The sequence below is a fragment of the Phaenicophaeus curvirostris genome, chromosome 33 (genome assembly GCF_032191515.1).
Source record: "Phaenicophaeus curvirostris isolate KB17595 chromosome 33, BPBGC_Pcur_1.0, whole genome shotgun sequence".
NCBI lineage: Eukaryota > Metazoa > Chordata > Aves > Cuculiformes > Cuculidae > Phaenicophaeus > Phaenicophaeus curvirostris.
This window is the reverse complement of record NC_091424.1, coordinates 714,960-732,807: the sequence shown is the minus strand read 5'-3', so window position 1 is coordinate 732,807 and position 17,848 is coordinate 714,960. Positions and strand designations below refer to the sequence as shown.

Here is a 17,848-nt window from a genome sequence, read left to right as displayed (position 1 = left end):
TGAACTGGTCGGGGGTGGGAAATGGTAGAGCATGGGAATGGGTGGGGTGTGAGAACGGGGAGGGTGTGGGAAAAGGTAGAGCATGGGAAAGGGTAGAGTGTGGGAAAGAGCAGGGCGTGGGAAAAGGCTGAGTATGGGAATGGGCAGGGCACGGGAAAGGGCAGGGCATGAGAACAGGCGGGGCATGGGAATGGTTGGGGAATTAAAACAGGCAGAGTGTGGGAATGGGTGGGGCATGAGAATGGGTGGGGCATGCGAACAGGCAGAGCATGGGAATGGATGAGGCATGGGAAACGGCAGGGCGTGGGAACTGATGGGGCTAATGATGGAGCGTGGGAAACAAGCAGGTGATGGGAATCTGCAGGGCTTGGGAAATAGGTGGAGCGGGGAAAGCGTTGTTGGAACATTTTACAGAGAACAAGGCCTGGATGTTGTGCTACTGAACAACTCTATCAAAGCCTGGAAACAGAGAGCCAAAAGATAAACAGGGGCCACCTGGGAGGACTGCAGCAGCTAGTTCAGTGGGAATGAGTACCAGCTGAAAGAAAAACAATTAAAGAGAACTATCAACATAGTTTATTTTAATGTAACTTGGTTTCTTAGCAAGTGCAGTATTATAGCCAAGAATATGGTAGTAATAGCTTTATGGACAGCTACCTTTAACCAAGAATACACTGTAGATACCCTCGTGGGCACCCAGTTATGTAACCGAAAAGGGTTTATAAAAAACAGCTAAGCTCAATAAATTGAACACTCACTGATCATATTGATCTCTGCGTTTGATTCTGTGATGCTCCTGTCAACAAGTGGCGCCCAAACAGGGACCCTCGGATTACCTGCCGAAGTTGCTCAAAATGACTGAAGACGCGGTAGAGGGTGGAAGGACCGGCCGAAAACTTTCTGGCACTGACCCGGTGCTGAAGATTTTTCTGGCACTGCTGAAGATTTTCTGGCACTGCTGAAGATTGAAACTTCCCGGCACTGCTGATGGCTTTCCGGCATTGCTGAAGATTGGAGTAAGACGCGCGTCCAAATAAAGAAGACTCTGGAGTCAAAGATCCGCTACAGGCAAGTAGAGGCAGTCGGGGAGGAATGAGTTCCACATTTTTTAAATATAATAAAGAGGCAGTGGTGAAAATCCTCCAACCTATCGTCTCCAAGAGAGGGATTAAATATGACAAGATTTGTCTAACTGAACTATTGAAATTAGCTACTAAGTTGCTTTGTCCCTGGCAGAAAGTTTTTGAAGCGTTAAAGGTGCATGTTGGCTCTAAAAAGCACAGTGATAATTCCAAGTCTAGTGCAGGATCATAAAAAACTGCACTAAACCCCCACCCCCCTTGAACTGGCTGTGCTTGCCTCTGCACCCCCCGAAGGGAGGGCCAACAATCCCTTTGATCTGGGTCCGACAGACACCGAAAAGGAGCCCGATCCACCCCATCCATATCCCTCAGACCAACGGGCACAACCCAGGGGGGAGGCACAGCAGCAGGGAGGAGTTGAAATATTGCAAGCTTGGTCCGTGACTTAAAGAACAGGATTATTTACATCACCATTCATCATCTGTGTCTTGGAACTGCTCTGGAACACTTTTCAGAGGACAAAATGGGTGAATTAAATGATCTCAAAAATATAGCTTCTGATAAAGTCATTGGTAACTAGTAGTGTTATAAATGCATAGAATGTAAATTCATAGATCTTAAGTAGAACCACCAGGAAATTTTAAGAACTTATCACTAAAATTCCTTCTTATATATGAATACTTCCTGTGCAAAACTATTTATCTTGTATTCAATTGGATATCCGTTGTATCTTGTCCTATAGTTGCTTCCACAAAAACATCTTTATTTGAGAGGAGTGTAAACAGAACGTTTCCTGGCTACGTTCTTCTTGAAGTTAAGCTGTGGACCTCAAAAGGCAAAAAAATTGAGCTTATTCCAGAGGCAGTTTAAATAAACTGACGGGGAGGAGGAAAACATCTGCCTGGATTATGCTTATTCATCTCTAGGTTGTGAGGAACATCATCTGTCTCTCAAGCTGACTGCCAAAAAAAATACAGAAAATTGCTGATGTATTTCTATATTCTGTGGTGGCACTTAAGAAACAACTGAGAACATAACCTTCTGAATTGGACAAAATAGTGCCAGATGTCCCTCCTACAGAATATAGGAGAAAGGGTTTATAAGATAAATACATTGTGGGCGACAATGAATAGGGAGAAATGTCAATGTGGTGGAAGAAAATTCTGATTTGAAATTTCTAGATTTCTATTCTTTACTATTTAATCTTACTCCTCCATTGCATAAAAGAATGAAAAGTACCTACCAAAGACAGAATAATCTCAAATTCTAGAAAATTACCAAAAACCTCTTTCTTATATCAAACTCTACTACCTATTTCAATTTGTGGTAAATAAATATTAAAAATCTTGAAAAAAATTTTAGATTGATTGTTTGGTATATTTTAACCCTTTCATACTAGATTAAATTTGATTTCTATGGTGTAAAGATGAGTTCTTAATGCTTGATCAACTTTTCTATGTAGGGGTAGGGTTATGGTTAGGGGCGTTAGGGTTAGGGTGACGGTTCGGCTTAGTGACATTGGCTTTAAGGTTATGGTTGTGGTTTGATTTATGGTTTGGGTTACCGACATTAGGGTCAGGAATATGATTAGCGATATTATCCTTAGGCTTAGTGTTAAGGTTAGAGTTCCAAAGACCAGATTATTTCCCACGCCCAGCCTGTTCCAAAGCCCCACCTTATCCCATGCTTTGCCTGATCCTTAGCCTCGCCTCTTTCCATGCCCCACTCATTCCCACACTCCAGCTATGTCCAACACCCCACCCATTCCCATTCATCACACCATCATAACTTCTGCTTATTTTCCATGCCTGAACAGTTCCCACGCTCTCCCTCTTCCCCTCTTCCATCCCCTGCCCCACCCATACCCACACTGCACATATTCCTACGACCTGGCTATTGCCACGCTCCTTCTAGTCTCACACCGAACCCTTTCCCATCACCCGCTTCTTCCCACTCTCTTCCTATTTCCCACGCCCTGCCCATTCCCATCATCTGCTTTTTCCCACGCTCCAACCTCAGCCCCGCCCATTCCCGCACCCCACCCATTCCCACGCTCTGACTCTTCCCACACCCTGCCCCTTCTCATGCCCCACCCATTCCCACACTCTGTCTTTTCCTGTGGCAACGTTGTACAGAGAAGATGGCCTGGATGCTGTGGGACTGAGCAATTCTATCAAAGCCTTGAAACAGAGAGTTGAAAGATAAACAAAGGCCAGCTCAAAGGAATACAAGAGCTAGTTGGGTGGGAACAAGCACCAAAGAAAAAGACAAGCTGAAAGAAAAACGATTCAAGGGAACTATCAACATAGTTGATTTGAATGTAATTTGGTTTCTTATCATGCGCAGTATTTTAGCAAATTCTATGTTAGTAATAGCTTTATGGACAGCTACCTTTAACCAAGAATACACTGGAGATACCCTCATGGGCACCCAGGAATTTGACCAAAAAGGGTTTATAAAGAAACAGCTAAGCTCAATCAATTGAACACTGGCTGATCATCTTGATCTCTGTGTTTGATTCCATGACGCTACTGTCTAAATTTCCCCGTGCCCCTCCCATGTTCACGCTCGGGGTAGGGTGTGGGAAATAGGCAGGGCTGGGGAATGGGCAGGGTGTGGGAACAGGCAGAGCATGGGAATGGGTGGGGCATGGGAACAGACAGGGCGTGGGAATTGTTGGGGCGCGGGAACGGGCAGTGAGTGGGAAGAGGAAGAGTGTGGGAATGGGTGGGGTATGGGAAACTACAGGGCGTGGGAACAGTCAGAGCATGGGAACTGGTGGGGCGTAGGTACAGGCAGAGCATGGGAATGGGTGGGGTTTGGGAATTGGCAGAGCGTGGGAAAAGCAGAGCATGGGAATGGGTGGGGTGCGAGTTCAGGCGCGGCTGATGATGGAGCATGGGAACAAGCAGGTGGTGGGAATTGGTGAGGCGTGGGAAATAGGTGGAGTGTGGGAAGAAGCAGGTCATGGTAAGGGGCTTAGTGTGAGACTAGAAGGAGCGTGGCAATAGCCAGGTGGCAGGAATATGTGCAGTGTGGGTATGGGCGAGGCATAGGATCAAGCAGGGAAAGACACAGAGTGTGGGATTGTTTTGGGAGTAGGAAATAAGCAGAAGTTTTGATGGTGTGATGAATGGGAGTGGGCGGGGTGTTGGACATAGCTCGCGTGTGGGAACGTGTGGGGCATTGAAAAAGGCGGGGCTCATGATCGGGCAGAGCATGGGACAAGGTGGGGTTTGGGAATGGGTTGGGTATGGGAAATAGTCTGGTCTTTGGAACTCTAACCTTAACCTTAACACTAAGTCTAATATCGATAACCCTAATCCTAAGCCTAATGTCACTAACCCAAATCTTATACCGAACCATAACAGTAACCCTGAAACTAATGTCACTAACCCCAACCATAAACCTAACAGTAATGACCCTAACCCTAACGACACTAACTGTAACCCTACCCCTACATAGAAATCTGGAGGAAGCAGGAAGAACTCTTCTTTACATCATATAAATCAAATATATACTTATATGAAAGACCAAACTTTACCTTACAATCCATCTACAATTTTCTTCAAGATTTTGAATATACGTTAACCAATAAATGAAATCTATAGTAGAGTTTTCTAAGAGAAAGAGGGTTTGAGAAAGAGGGTTTTGGTAACTGTCTAGAATTTGAGATAGTTGGTAGCTACTTTCCCTTCTTTTCTGCAATGAAATAGTAAGAATAAATAGCAAAGAAGAGAAATGTAGAAATATCAAATTAGAGTTTTCCTCCCCCCGATCGACAATTCTCCCTATTCCATGTCGCCCATAATGTATTTAGTTTATATCCCCTTTCTCCTATACTCTGTACCAGGGACATTTGGCATTACTTGGTACAATACAGTAGGTTATGTTCTCTGTTGTTTCTTAAGTGCCAACATAAAATAAAGAAATCCAGTAGGAATTTTCTGTATATATTTTAGGCAGGCAGATTGAGAGACAAATGACGTACCTAACAACATAGATATGAATAAGCATAATCCATGCAGATGTTTTCCTCCTCCCCATCATACAGTAGATTTTGATAATAGAAAGTGGGTTTTGGAAATTGTCTAGAGTTTGAGAAATTTTAAATCTTTGGTTTCTACTTTTCATTCTTTTTTGGAAGAAGAAGTAAGATTAAATAGCGATGAATAGAATATTAGAAATTTCAAATTAGAATTTTCCCCTAGCAGATAGACACTTCTTCCTATTTAATGTCAGACATAATTGAATAAAATAGAATAAGGCATGCAGGCAATTGCTGTGACAGAAATATATTGTTAATTTTTCCAGTCCATGAAATAGGCAGAGCATGGGAACGGGCAGGATGTTGGATAGGGTGGAGCTTTGGAAGAGGCGGAGTGTGGGAAAGAGGGAGAGCATGTGATAGGGAAGGGCAGAGGATGGAACATGGGATCAGACGAGCCTAGGGAATGAGCAGAGAGTGGGAATAGGTGGCGCCTGGGAGTGTGCGGGGTGTGGGAACTGGAATGGCGTGGGAAAGGGCGGGGTGTGAGTATAGGATGAACGTGGGAACGGGTGGAGTGGAGCTGTGGTGGAACGTGGGAAATAGGTGGAGAGTGGGAAGCGTCTGGGCCAAGACCAGAGCATGGGAAATAGGCGGAGGGTGGGAATGGGCGGGTCTGAATATGGAGCGTAGGACTTCGCTCCTATAAGCCTTAGGGTTAGGGTTAAGGTTAGAATTCCAAGGACCAGACTATTTCCCTCTCCCAGCCCATTCCCAAGCCCCACCTTTTCCCATGTTCTGCCCGATCCAAGCCCCGCCTCTTTACTGAAATTAAGTTAAGTTAAGTTAAGGTGAGTTATGTTAAGGTAAGGTAAGGTAAGGTAAGGTAAGGTAAGGTAAGGTAAGGTAAGGTAAGTGAAGGTAAGTGAAGGTAACTTAAGTAAAGGCGAATTAAGTTAAGGTCAATTAAGTTAAGTTAAGGTAAGTTAAGGTAAGACAAGTTAAGTTAAGTTAAGTTAAATTAAGTTAAGTTAAGTTAAGGTAATGTAAGTTAATTTAAGTTAAGTTAAGTTAACGTAAAGTAAGTTAAGGTAAGGTATGTTAAGCTAAGTAAAGGTAAGTTAATTTAAGGTATGTTAAGGTAAGTTAAGGTAAGTTAATTTAAGGTAAGGTGAGGTAAGGTAAGGTAAGGTAAGATCAGACAAGGTAGTTAAGGTAAGTTAAGTTAAGGAAAGTAAAGGTAAGGTAAGGTAAGATCAGACAAGGTAGTTAAGGTAAGTTAAGTTAAGGAAAGTAAAGGTAAGTTAAGGCAAGGCAAGGTGAGTTAAGGAATGTTTAGTTAAGGCAAGGTAAGTTAAGGTAAGTCAAGTTAAGGTACCCTGCCCTTACCTTACCCTGATGTTTGCCTGACCTTGATCTTGACATGAGCTTGACCTGACCTGACCTGACCTTACCTTACCTTACCTCACGTCACATTTCCCTACCCTATTTTACCTTACCCTTCCCTTCCCTTCCCTTCCCTTCCCTTCCCTTCCCTTCCCTTCCCTTCCCTTCCCTTCCCTTCCCTTCCCTTCCCTTCCCTTCCCTTCCCTTCCCTTCCCTTCCCTTCCCTTCCCTTCCCTTCCCTTCCCTTCCCTTCCCTTCCCTTCCCTTCCCTTCCCTTCCCTTCCCTTCCCTTCCCTTCCCTTCCCTTCCCTTCCCTTCCCTTCCCTTCCCTTCCCTTCCCTTCCCTTCCCTTCCCTTCCCTTCCCTTCCCTTCCCTTCCCTTCCCTTCCCTTCCCTTCCCTTCCCTTCCCTTCCCTTCCCTTCCCTTCCCTTCCCTCCCCTCCCCTCCCCTCCCCTCCCCTCCCCTCCCCTCCCCTCCCCTCCCCTCCCCTCCCCTCCCTTCCCTTCCCTTCCCTTCCCTTCCCTTCCCTTCCCTTCCCTTCCCTTCCCTTCCCTTCCCTTCCCTTCCCTTCCCTTCCCTTCCCTTCCCTTCCCTTCCCTTCCCTTCCCTTCCCTTCCCTTCCCTTCCCTTCCCTTCCCTTCCCTTCCCTTCCCCTTCCCCTTCCCCTTCCCCTTCCCCTTCCCCTTCCCCTTCCCCTTCCCCTTCCCACTCCCCACGTTCCTATCATAGCCAACTGGGGGTGTTGGTTGACAGAGACTGAATGGCTGAGAGCTGGGGTTGTTTAGCCTGGAGAAGAGGAGGCTGAGGGGAGACCTCATTGCTCTCTATAACTACCTGAAAGGAGATTGTAGAGAGGAGGGTGCTGGCCTCTTCTTCCAAGTGACAGGGGACAGGACAAGAGGGAATGGCCTCAAGCTCTGCCAGGGGAGATTTAGGGTGGACGTTAGGAAAAAGAAATTCACAGAAAGGGTCATTGGGCACTGGAACAGGCTGCCCAGGGAGGTTGTTGAGTCACCTTCCCTGGAGGGGTTTAAGGCACGGGTGGACGAGATGCCGAGGAGAATGGCTTAGTGTTTGATAGGAATGGTTGGACTCGATGATCCAGTGGGTCTCTTCCATTAGAAGGTGGGGGCACCCCAGAACATCTCCCGGCTGCAGCCTGTTGAGGTGACCATGATCCAGCCCTTGGTCCTTGCTTCCTTCACCATCACACCTGGCTCTGCACCATGAGCACCAAGGATGCTTCTTCCCTGAGTTCCCAGCCTCACACAGGCACAAGCTGGAGCTGAGCACTGGTCCTCTCCAGCTCTGCTGGACTCCCAAGATGGAGGAGCAATGTTTCCTCCTGTGACCCTGTCTCCAGGTTCCTTTTCTTCTGCCATCACTGCTAGCTTGAGCAGAGCCTTGGCAGGGAACCTGGTACCAATGAGTCAGGCAGAGCATTGTGGAGGTGGGACTGGTGGGGCAGCACCCACTTCTTGTTCCTGAGGGATCTGCTGTCTCCATACACCTCATGCCAGTGGGAACAGGGTGAGGCCTCCAAAGGGGTGGTTGACACATGTGGGCACAGGAAACACTGACTCCATCCTCTGGGAAACTCCCACCAGGGCAGGCTGCAGTCCTGCACCTCCCCAGGGAGACACGGGCACAGGGCTGGGGACAGAGAGGCTGCTCTGGGACCAGGGGCTGCCAGCAGGAAAGTTTTGGGACCAGGGCAGAAGGGTCTGTGAGCCTGGGCTCCCCCCAGGCCTCCCCAGGGTATCCCCAGGGGTAGAGGAGCTGCCAGCAGGGAGTGGGGTGGGGGCTGAAGCCCAGCAGGAGGGGTCCCAGGGCTGCTGGGGGGTCCTGCAGTCCCTGCCCAGCTAGGAAGCGGCTGTGGGGCTGTGATGGGAGATCTCAGGGTCTGTGATGGCCCAGATCAGCAGGAAGAGCCCACGGAGACCGAGGCCCTGGCAGAGCCAGCGAAGGGGCAACCCCAGCCCTGTGAGCCCCAGAAACTGCCCTACACCCTGAGCCAGGGCAGCGGGAGCAGAGCTGCCTCCTGACCCCTGGGGGAGGGAATCCATGGCTGTGATCCCCCTGGGGCCACGGCCCAGGGTTCACCCCAACTCAGCAGCTTTGTTGGAACCTCCGAACCGTGGGGAGTCCAAGGTCAGGAGGTGGGAACTGCTGCTGGGGTGCAGCGTGGGGATGTGTAGAGAGACAGTTTTGCTGGAAACTGCAGCTGGAAATGTCTCTGCCTCAGGAATGTTCCCCAGGAAGCAGGGGCTCTTGCAGCCCCACAGCTCTGAGGCTGCTGTTTCTGAGCTGTTTCCATGTCCCACCACCATGTCCTTGTCTTCTGCTCCCTGCAACCAGCTCAGGGACACACCCCGACCCCAGCCAGGACAGAACCTGCTCTGCTGGCACTCAAAGGATTTTAATGACACCAAACACAGAGATACGGGTTGAAATGGGAATAAAAACAGAGGCAATGCCCAATTGTTCCTGCTGCTGTGGACAAAGAAAGACAGTTCCTGGTGCTCATGGCTCTCCCAGCTGCACAGTCCTCTCCTCCCTCCTGGCTGCCCCCAGTCCCACTGCAGGGATGGGCTCTGCTGGCCTGGGGCTCAGGAACTGCTGAGCACTCAGCTCCTGGGTCCCAGTCTGTGTGTCTTCAGGGGGATAGGCCAGGGACATTTCTTCAACGTCATCATAGCCCGTGCTCTCTGGAGATGGACAGCAAGCACCTCCCTCAGCTCTAAGGGCCCCAGCACTGCTCTGGGAGTGCAGGTTTGCCCCTCCAAGCAGCAAGACCATGGCGTGCTCATCCCATGAGGTGCCCCTCCTGGGCCGTGCATCACCTTCCTCCCTCTGCTCCCCGGCCCTCAGATGTTCCACTCCCTCTCCCACCCCCAGCCCTACAAAGAAAACTCAACAGCACCTTCCCCACCACAGGATTTTGGGCTCTCAGCAATTCATCTGACACCAGGGTGGCACCCAGGAATCAGCAGTGCTCTTTTTCCCTCTCACCTCCAGGTGTATCACTGGGTCCTGCTCCCTTTTCTGGTGCCCCAGGCATTTCCCAGCCTCCCGGTCCCAACACAGGATCTTGCTCAGGGTCAGGAGCCTCCCTGGCATCATCATAACCATCTGCTGGGTCACCTGCAGGCGAGACAGGGGTCTCTGAAAGGAGAAGGGAGTTGGTGGCAGGGAGGAACCGTGTCCTGCAGAGCAGAGGACAGGAGGATGAGCAGGGACGTGGGGCTCAGACACTGGGGTTGGCAGCACCACAGGAGAACCCGCCATGTCCTCTCTAGCTCTGACAGCGACACTCAGCAACACCACTGTTCTTCACATCTGCAGGAAGGAGAGATCAACCCCTCCCTGCCCTCCAGTACCTGGCACTGACCCCAGACCATCCTCCTCCTTGCTGTCCTTGGGGTGCAGCTCGGTGAGGGACCTCTCAGAATGGGAGCCTGAGGAGAGGCACAGCGGGGCTGAGGGGAGTGTGCTCTGCTGAGCCAGCTCGTGGTCAGCGCTTCTGGGGACAGGGGACGCACAGCGCCAGGGCTGTGTGTGGAGAAGGGCTCAGGGTTCCCCCTGCAACCCTGGGACAAACCCCATCCAAGAGGAGGTCCCAGAACTGCCCCAGAACAGCCCCTTCCCTCAGCCCTCGGGTGCCATAGGGGACGCAGTGGCCGGGAGAGAGGAATTGACCCTGGCTGGACTTGTGGGGAGGAAGGTCCTCTCTCGGGCCCAGGACCTGGCTGCTCTCCCCACACACCCCACAGCACCAGCACTGCAGGGACCGTGGGTCAGGGGCTGCAGTGGGTCAGCCCTGGGTGGGACTAAGGAGAGAGCCCTCCAAATGTTCCCCCCGTGAGGGATGCACACCCACCTGAGCCGCTGAACCTCGCCTGCTTCTCCCATGCTGGGCTGTTCCCGATCTCCTCATACACGGCCTCAGAGAAGGGCTCCCACGCTCTCTCGGAGGCTGCAGATGGAGCAGGGCTGGTTTATGGACACACAGACAGAGGACAGGACCCTGCTCTGCTCCCCAGCCCCATTCCCTGGGCCAGCCCAGGGTTGTCTGCACCCAACAGCCCCACTGTGCTGTCTGGGCACCACTGCACCCTCTCAGGGAGTGCACATGCCCCCATGGAGATCTTCTAGGGCAGTGACACCCTCACACCATCCCTCAGAGACAGACCCTATGCCCCTCTGCCCCTGGATCAGGTCCTGGTGTTGAGCTGGGAGCAGCTTCTACCTCTTCTCTCCCCCTGGCTCTGCCCCCTCTCTCCCCCACAGATCCATAGCACGGTCCATGCTCTGCTGTGGGGAGGTCAGGGCTGGATGGGGAACAGCCCTGGGATCTGAAACCTAGGGAGAGACCCTGCTGCACACCACTCCTCCTGGCAGCTCCCCTGACCCAGAGCCCCTCCAACGCTGCCCTGAGCTCTGTCCCTGCTCATTCTCAGGCCTCTCCTCTCCGTTTCCCCCAGCCCAGCTCTGCTGTTTCTCTCCTTGCCCCGTCCCTGTCTGGACTCTCTGTCCCTGGATGCTGGTGGCCCGTGGCCAGGCAGGTGTTGGGCAGTGTGTGGGGCAGCAGGCAGCATACGCTCTTGTCCCCACAGCTCTGCCCTCGCCCCTCACTGACACCCACAGACCCTCTGGCCTGACTAGGAGGCCCGTTCCCTCAGAGCCGTGGGGAAGGACCCACCTCTGCGCTCAGCCCTGGCGCTTCGCACTTGCCCAGCCAGGAGGGCCAGGAGCAGGCAGAGCAGGGCTCCCAGGATGATGCAGATGATGACGGGCAAGGAGACTCTCCCACTGCTGCTCAGGAAGGCCCGGGTGGGATCTGCAGGGGCAGGAACAAAGCAAGGGCAGCAGCAGGGCAGGGAGAGGTGAGGCTGAGACACATGGCTCCCACCCCCCATTTAAAAAGGGGGCTGGAGAACCTAGGGGCTGAGGTTGGGGATCTCCCACCCTGCCGGGTAAATGACAGCTGTCCCCAACCTCACCCCTAACCCGGTGCCTCCTTTGGGGAGTTTGACACCCTGGCCAGGAGCCCCTTCTCCCAGCTGTGGGTCCCAGCACAGCCCTGGGCAGCCCCCGCGCAGCGGGGAGGACAGGTTACCTGCTCGGGGGGGCGGTGCTGCCATGGTGGATGCAGCTGCAAGGGATGAGAAGGAGAGCTGGGCTGAGAAGGTGGGTGTGCAATCACCAGGGAGCTGCTTTCTGACACGCTCAGTGTGTGTGTGTGTGTGTGTGTGTGTGCTTCCCCATTTATCCCTGCCCCATCCCACCCGCATCGCCCCTCCTGCCAGGCTGGGCAGGGGCACAGGGATGGAGCCCAGGGGGCCGCTCTGAGCCATGGGCAGAGTGGCACAGGCAGCCCAGGAGATACCCTGGAGGCTGCAGGGACTCACGGGCAGAATCTGAAGCACATCCCACCCCACGAACTCTGAAGGACATCCCAAAATCATGGAGTCTGAAGGACATCCGAAACCCACAGAGTCTGAAGGACATCCCAAACCCACAGAGTCTGAAGGACATCCCAACCCAGAGAAGTCAAGGGTGCCTCATCCCTGGAGGTGATCAAGGCCAGGCTGGATGGAGCTTTGAGCAACCTGATCCAGTGTGAAATGTCCCTGCCTATTGCACAGGGTAGAACTGGATGGGCTTGAAGTTCACTTCCACCCCAATCCATTCCATGATTGTATTCCACTCTAGGCACTGGGCTCCCACACTCTGCAGGGATGGCCTTGCTCTCAGGAGCTCTGGAGCCACACTGGGAGTAGCCCCAGCTCCTTTCCAATACCCAGGAGGGGCTCTCAGACCCTCCACTCACCCGAGCAGTTCACAGCGGCGTCCTCCTTGTGCTGGCAGAGCCCCCTGTCCCCAGTCTGGGCCCAGCAGTCCTGCAGAGACAGCTCTGTCCCCTGGCACTCCACCCGCTCCAGCCAGATGGGGCCCGAGCCCTCCCCAAACACCGCCTCGCCCAGGGCAGACACCGCGGGGCCGCAGCCCAGCTGCCTGCACGCCACCTCAGCGTCCCGCATGTCCCAGGAGTCGTCGCACACTGTCCCCCAGGAGCCGCGGTACCACACCTCCACTCTGCCTGAGCATCTATTCTTGCCACCTATGGCACGGATCTTCTCCCTGTCTGGAGAAGACAGAGACCTCCGCGGGCAGTGGGAAAGCAGGAACAGCCTGGCCGGGCAAGAGGGGTGGAGAGGAGCCGCTACCTGTGCAGCTGGTGGAGCTTGGGCACTCGGTCCCCAGGACTGGGGGCACTTCTGGCTGTGTCCCTGCAGAAGGAAATGAGGCAGTGAAGAGGCAGAAAGGGACCCTGGTTCTCAGAGCAGCAGAAGGCTCCCATGGAGACAATGCTCCTCAGAGCCCCTGTGAGGTCTCTTCTGAGAATGTGCCTGGAGACACCTCTGCCTCCCCCAGGCTCTGCTGCAAATTGGGCTGGCAGCTGCTGGGCAATTTGTGGGACCCTGAGAGCTCAACCCCCACTTTCTGCCCCAGCAGCAGAAGGGTCTGATGTGGAAAGACAAACCTCTGTCTCTGTGCTGGAGAAGAGACAGAGCTGGGGGGAGGCTGGTGACCAGGAAGCTCAGAATTACCATTGCAGGAGATGTGGGTCTCGTCTCGCGGGTCATTGCACGACTGTGGGTCCCAGGGGTCGGAGGGGCACTGCCAGAAGGAGCTGTTTCTCTCCCCACACTCCACACGATCCAGCCAGGTGATGTTAGACACTGTGCCAGAGGTCCCTTGTGTCTCGAGGAACCCTCTGTCCCCACAGCCCAGCTCCTTGCATGCCAGCGACACCGCTTTGGGAGTCATCGAGTTGGAGCAGACGCTGCCCCACGTCCCGTTATAGAGAACCTGCAGGCGCCCAGAGCAGCCGGTGCTGTTCTCCAGCCTTAGGGCTACAAACTCTGGGAGGAGAAGTCCAAAGAGTATCAGGCTGGTTTGGGTGGTGGGAGCAAGGATGTCCCAGCACCCCCAGGCCCTCAGCCAGGCAAAGACATGACCAGCAAGTCTGAGGAGACCTTAGAGCAGCTTCCATTATGGAAAGGGGCTCCAGGAAAGCTTGGGAGGGGCTCTTGATCAGGGAGGTCAGGGATGGGACGAGGGGCAATTGATTTCATCTGAAAGAGGGGAGATTGAAATGACATCTTAGGAGGAAATGTTTTGCTGTGAGAGTGAAGAAGCCCTGGCCCAGGTTGTCGAGAGAAGTGGTGGCTGCCTCATCCCTGGAGGTGTTCGAGGCAGGTTGGATGGGGCTTGGAGAACCTGATCCAGTGGGAGGTTGGAACTGGATGGGTTTGACATCCCTTCAAATCTAAACTGTTCCTTCATTCTAGGTCTGCCTTGCACTCATGGACAGAGAAAGGTCCGGGATGGACAGAGACCCCTGCCCTCCTTGGTAACCCTCGGAAGAAGTTGAGCTCTCCAGGGATCCCCGGTGGGACTGAAGGGACCTGTGCATGGCTTTCCTGGGGTGATCTTGGGCAGGGGCTCAGAGGCGGCAAGGAACAGCCTCAGCCATTGCCCGCTCTCCCCTTGCCCCTGCTTTCCTGTCCCTGAGTCCTCCCCAGCTCCCGGCACCGACCTGAGCAGTTGACTCCTGCATCCTCTTTGTGCCCACAGTCGTGCTGCCCCCAGGCCCCTGGCGGGCAGTCCCAGAGAGCTCCTTCAGCCCCGGAGCAGTTCACGCCGTCCAGCCAGATCTGCCCGGAGCCTTCTCCAAACCAAGCGGAACCAGGCGCCTCCAGTGCTCCCCCACAGCCCAGCTGGCGGCACACGACGGTGGCATCGGGCAGGTCCCAGCCGTCATCGCAGATGGTGCCCCAGCTGCCCTGGTGGTAGATCTCCACTCTCCCGGCGCAGCGCACTTGCCCATTCACCAGCCGCACCCGCCGGCTTCCTGCAGCAGGAAGGAACCCCAGCTGCCACCAGGGGCTGGTGACACCCAGCCCCAAGCTGGCGGGGCACTGCAGGGCACTTACCCTGGCAAACAACCCCCACATCCTCTGCGACCCCTGCTGCCAGCGTGCTCTCAGGCACCGAGGTGTTGCAGAGGGTCAGGTTGGCCTCGTGCCCTGCGCATCGCACCCCCCGCAGCCCCACGGGACCCGTCCCTTTCTCCGGCTTCGGGGGGTTGTAGGCTCTCTCTGCCTCTCCACACTGCAGCTGCCGGCACACCACGCTGGCCTCCTGCTCATCCCACTGGTCGTCCAGGACTCTGCCCCACGTTCCATGCTGGAAGATCTCCACTCGCCCATCGCAGCGGCTCTCTCCACCCACCAGCCGCAGGGATGCGGAGCTGGGTGGGCCTGGGGAGAGGAGCAATGGCCTCAGCAGCAACAGAGAGACCAGAAACCTGCAGAGCTTCTCCAGGCTCTAGAACCCTCAGGGCGCCCTGAAGTGCAACTGCCCACACTCAGCCCTCCATGGGGAGCTCCAGGGGAAGGTTTCCTGGTTTGAGTCCAGGTCCCTGAGCATTACTGGGAAAGAATCTCTTTGCTCTTGGTGCAGCAGAGCCACCCAGCCAGTCCCTGCTGAGGCCAATGGGGCAGCTCCCAGAGCAGGACGCAGCCGTGCATACAACAGCTGAAGGAACGGCAGCGCCAGGACAAGGTTTGCCCAGCCTTGAGGTCTTCAAGACCGGGTTGGATGGGGTTTTGAGAAACCTGACCCAGTGGAAGGTGTCCCTGCCCACAGCAGGGAGTTGGAAGGGGATGGTCCTTTCCAGTTCAAACCACTCCCTGATTCTGACCTCTATTCTGGCATGGAGGAGACTCAGGGCAGAGCCCATATCTCTACGCCTCTGCAACCGCGGGGAAGTTGGGAGGCTGTGTCCCTGTCAGAGAGCAGAGCAATGTGGGGTGTCCAAGCAATGAGGAAACATTTGGAATTTGTGCTGGGCAGAAGCCTCAGAAGCAAGGTCAAAGCCCAGCCTTGCAGCTCCCACCTGGGGCTGTTGCTGGGGACACACGGGCAGCCATGAAGGTTGGCTTTGTGCTCCATGAGGCTCCTGGGGTCTGGGACAGGATGTTTAGCAGATGAAGTGATGAAGCTGAACCCGCAGCCCCATCCTGGGCTTGTCCTGCAGCAGAAACACTGGGAAGACCAGGCCTGGCAGTAGCCCCAGAGCTGAGCTGCTGCCCTGGGGGCAGAGACACCTGGACCCACTCAGCTCTCAGCTCTCCCACATGAGAGCAGTCAATGTGAGCAGACAAAGCTCTCCAGATCACTCCTGGTAGAACCAGGCTTTCTCCAGGCAGAAATTGACCCTGGTGCTGCCATAGAGTCTATGCTTTGGGTGGCCATATCGCACCCAAGTGGCAAATGGAATCAACAGAGTTGTTTCCCAGCCCTCACCTGAGCAAACGACAGCAGCGATGTTCTCATGGGAGCATGGTGAGGCCCCCAGAGCGGTTGCTGGGCACTCTCCCAGGTGGGCTTCAGTCCCATCACAGTGGAAAGAGTCTCTCCAGATGGGGCTGGTGCCTCCTCCAAAACGCCCTCCTCTGAGAAGGGACTCAGCAAAGCCGCAGTTGAGGTGACGACAGAGAACGTGGGCATCCGAGAGATCCCAATGGGAGGCACAGAGGTTGCCCCAGGTCTCATGCACCTGGACCTCCACCCTCCCGTCACACGCCGTGCTGCCGTTCACCAGCCTGAACCCTGTGAACCCTTGGACAGAGAAAGATTATTGGGGCCCAACTTGTGCTTCTTCTCTCTTGGGAGCTGGAGGAGAGACCAAATGGATGGATGGCCTTTCTCCTCCTGGCTGCAGACACCCACGTTCCCCTTCTGTCCTCAACCCTGGCTCTGCATGGCCCCTGCCCTGCTCCCACCCCCAGCCCAGCCCCACGGAGCAACACCCCATGCTGAGCACTTACGTGTGCAGGTGACCCTGGCAGTGCTGCCCTTGGGGCAGGGCTGGCCCCTAGAGGATCCCCTGGGGCAGAAGGCAAGGTGAGATTCATTCCCCACGCACTGCAGCTCTCTGTCCCAGAAGGCACCAATGCCTTCTCCAACAAGAGATGCCCCATGGACGGGCAGGGCTGCACCGCACTGCAACTCCCTGCAAACCACAGCGGCGGCTTCAGGACCAAAGTCCAAGTCACAGACAGTTTTCCACTGGTCCCTGTCACGGATCTCCACGTATCCTGAGCAGGGACTGTCCCCTCCAACCAGCTGGACGAAGCCTGGAGAAACAAAACCCTCTGCGAGTTCCGAGCTCCTCATGACAGTCACACATCCATGTTCCCACCTCTTCTTCGGGGCAGCTTGCAGGCAGAGAGACCCACAGGCTCCCAGCATCTCCCAGTAGGTGCTGATGGCACAAACACACTCAGGACCCCTGCTGTCTCCAGACACAACCACCGGGCTTGTGGGCTGGCTCCTGTCCCACCCCCAGCTACAGGCACTGCTCAGACAAACTGCTGCTGTCCTGGAGACCCTGGGTTGCACTGGCCCCAGCATTGCAGCACCCACGGGACTCGAGGCTAAGGAGATGGTCCTTGGTGCTGCTGGCTGCTGCAGCCTGGTCTGCCCAACCGAGCTCATGGCCAGGCTGAGGGACCCCTCAGAGCCACCACCAATGCCCCTCGTCCCCAAGGTTGGGGACGTGCTTTTAGCTGGGATGTGTCCTGGGACACAGATGTGGTACGGGGGCATCCATGGTTACTGTCCCCACCAGTCCCCACCTCCATTGCCAGCCTAGGAAGGGCCCTCAGCAGAGCCCTTGCCAGCGTCTGGGTGAAGGAGAGCAGGCAGAGGAGAAGCCCTGGGCTGACCCAAGCTCCTAGAGCAGGGACAGGCACCAAGGAGAGCCAACAAGGGCTGGCAGATCCCTGTACCCAGGGCAGCCAGAGGCTGAGGTGGGCAGGAGAGGCTGGCCAGGGAAGTGCTGCTGTCACAGGGGTGTTTCCATGTGGGCTGCTTTCAGGAGGTGATCCTGGAAGAGGAATGAGGTGGCCATGACCCACCCTGCTCTTCTGCCCAGGCCCAGTGCTCCTCCCCGTTGAGCAGCCCCTCTGCCCTGGGTCACTAATTTCTGCCAGGGGACACAACCCAAAAATCTCTGGCCACCTTGGACCCTTCCCTGTGAGAGGCATGGGGACACCCGGTCCTCAGCTCTGCCAGGCAGCTCCTGTGTGAACAGGAGGAGAAAGTTTGCAACCAAGAGACCTCAGGGCAGGGTAGGCATTCATCTCCCGACAGAGGCACCCACCAGGGCTCCTGAGCCACATCAGGGTCAGCAGAGGGGTGGTTTCTACTGGGTTTTCATCAGAGACCAGGAAACCAGCAGCGACAGCTTCAGCTTAGCAGAGTCACTGGCCACACCAGCCCTTCCCCAGTACCTCCTTCTTTCCCTGAGGGCAC

The 17,848-nt window shown here is 54.6% G+C and overlaps 2 protein-coding genes across 2 annotated transcripts in view; one reads left to right on the top strand and one right to left on the bottom strand.

Annotated features, from left to right (window-relative positions):
• Window positions 1-17,848, top strand: part of LOC138732498 (antigen WC1.1-like) — a 236,620-nt gene that overhangs the window by 48,650 nt on the left and 170,122 nt on the right. The gene's annotated exons all lie outside the window — the stretch shown is intronic.
• LOC138732470 (scavenger receptor cysteine-rich type 1 protein M130-like) overlaps window positions 1-17,848 on the bottom strand; it is a 107,785-nt gene that overhangs the window by 23,162 nt on the left and 66,775 nt on the right. The window contains exons 9-20 of the mRNA XM_069879081.1: window positions 16,360-16,668; window positions 15,836-16,150; window positions 14,461-14,787; window positions 14,064-14,378; window positions 13,072-13,386; window positions 12,688-12,750; window positions 12,291-12,605; window positions 11,160-11,297; window positions 10,338-10,433; window positions 9,838-9,915; window positions 9,470-9,663; window positions 837-1,004 (exon numbers count right to left, since the gene is read on the bottom strand). Coding sequence (XP_069735182.1) covers window positions 837-1,004; window positions 9,470-9,663; window positions 9,838-9,915; window positions 10,338-10,433; window positions 11,160-11,297; window positions 12,291-12,605; window positions 12,688-12,750; window positions 13,072-13,386; window positions 14,064-14,378; window positions 14,461-14,787; window positions 15,836-16,150; window positions 16,360-16,668 — 2,633 coding nt within the window. The remainder of the gene's footprint in view (window positions 1-836; window positions 1,005-9,469; window positions 9,664-9,837; window positions 9,916-10,337; window positions 10,434-11,159; window positions 11,298-12,290; window positions 12,606-12,687; window positions 12,751-13,071; window positions 13,387-14,063; window positions 14,379-14,460; window positions 14,788-15,835; window positions 16,151-16,359; window positions 16,669-17,848) is intronic.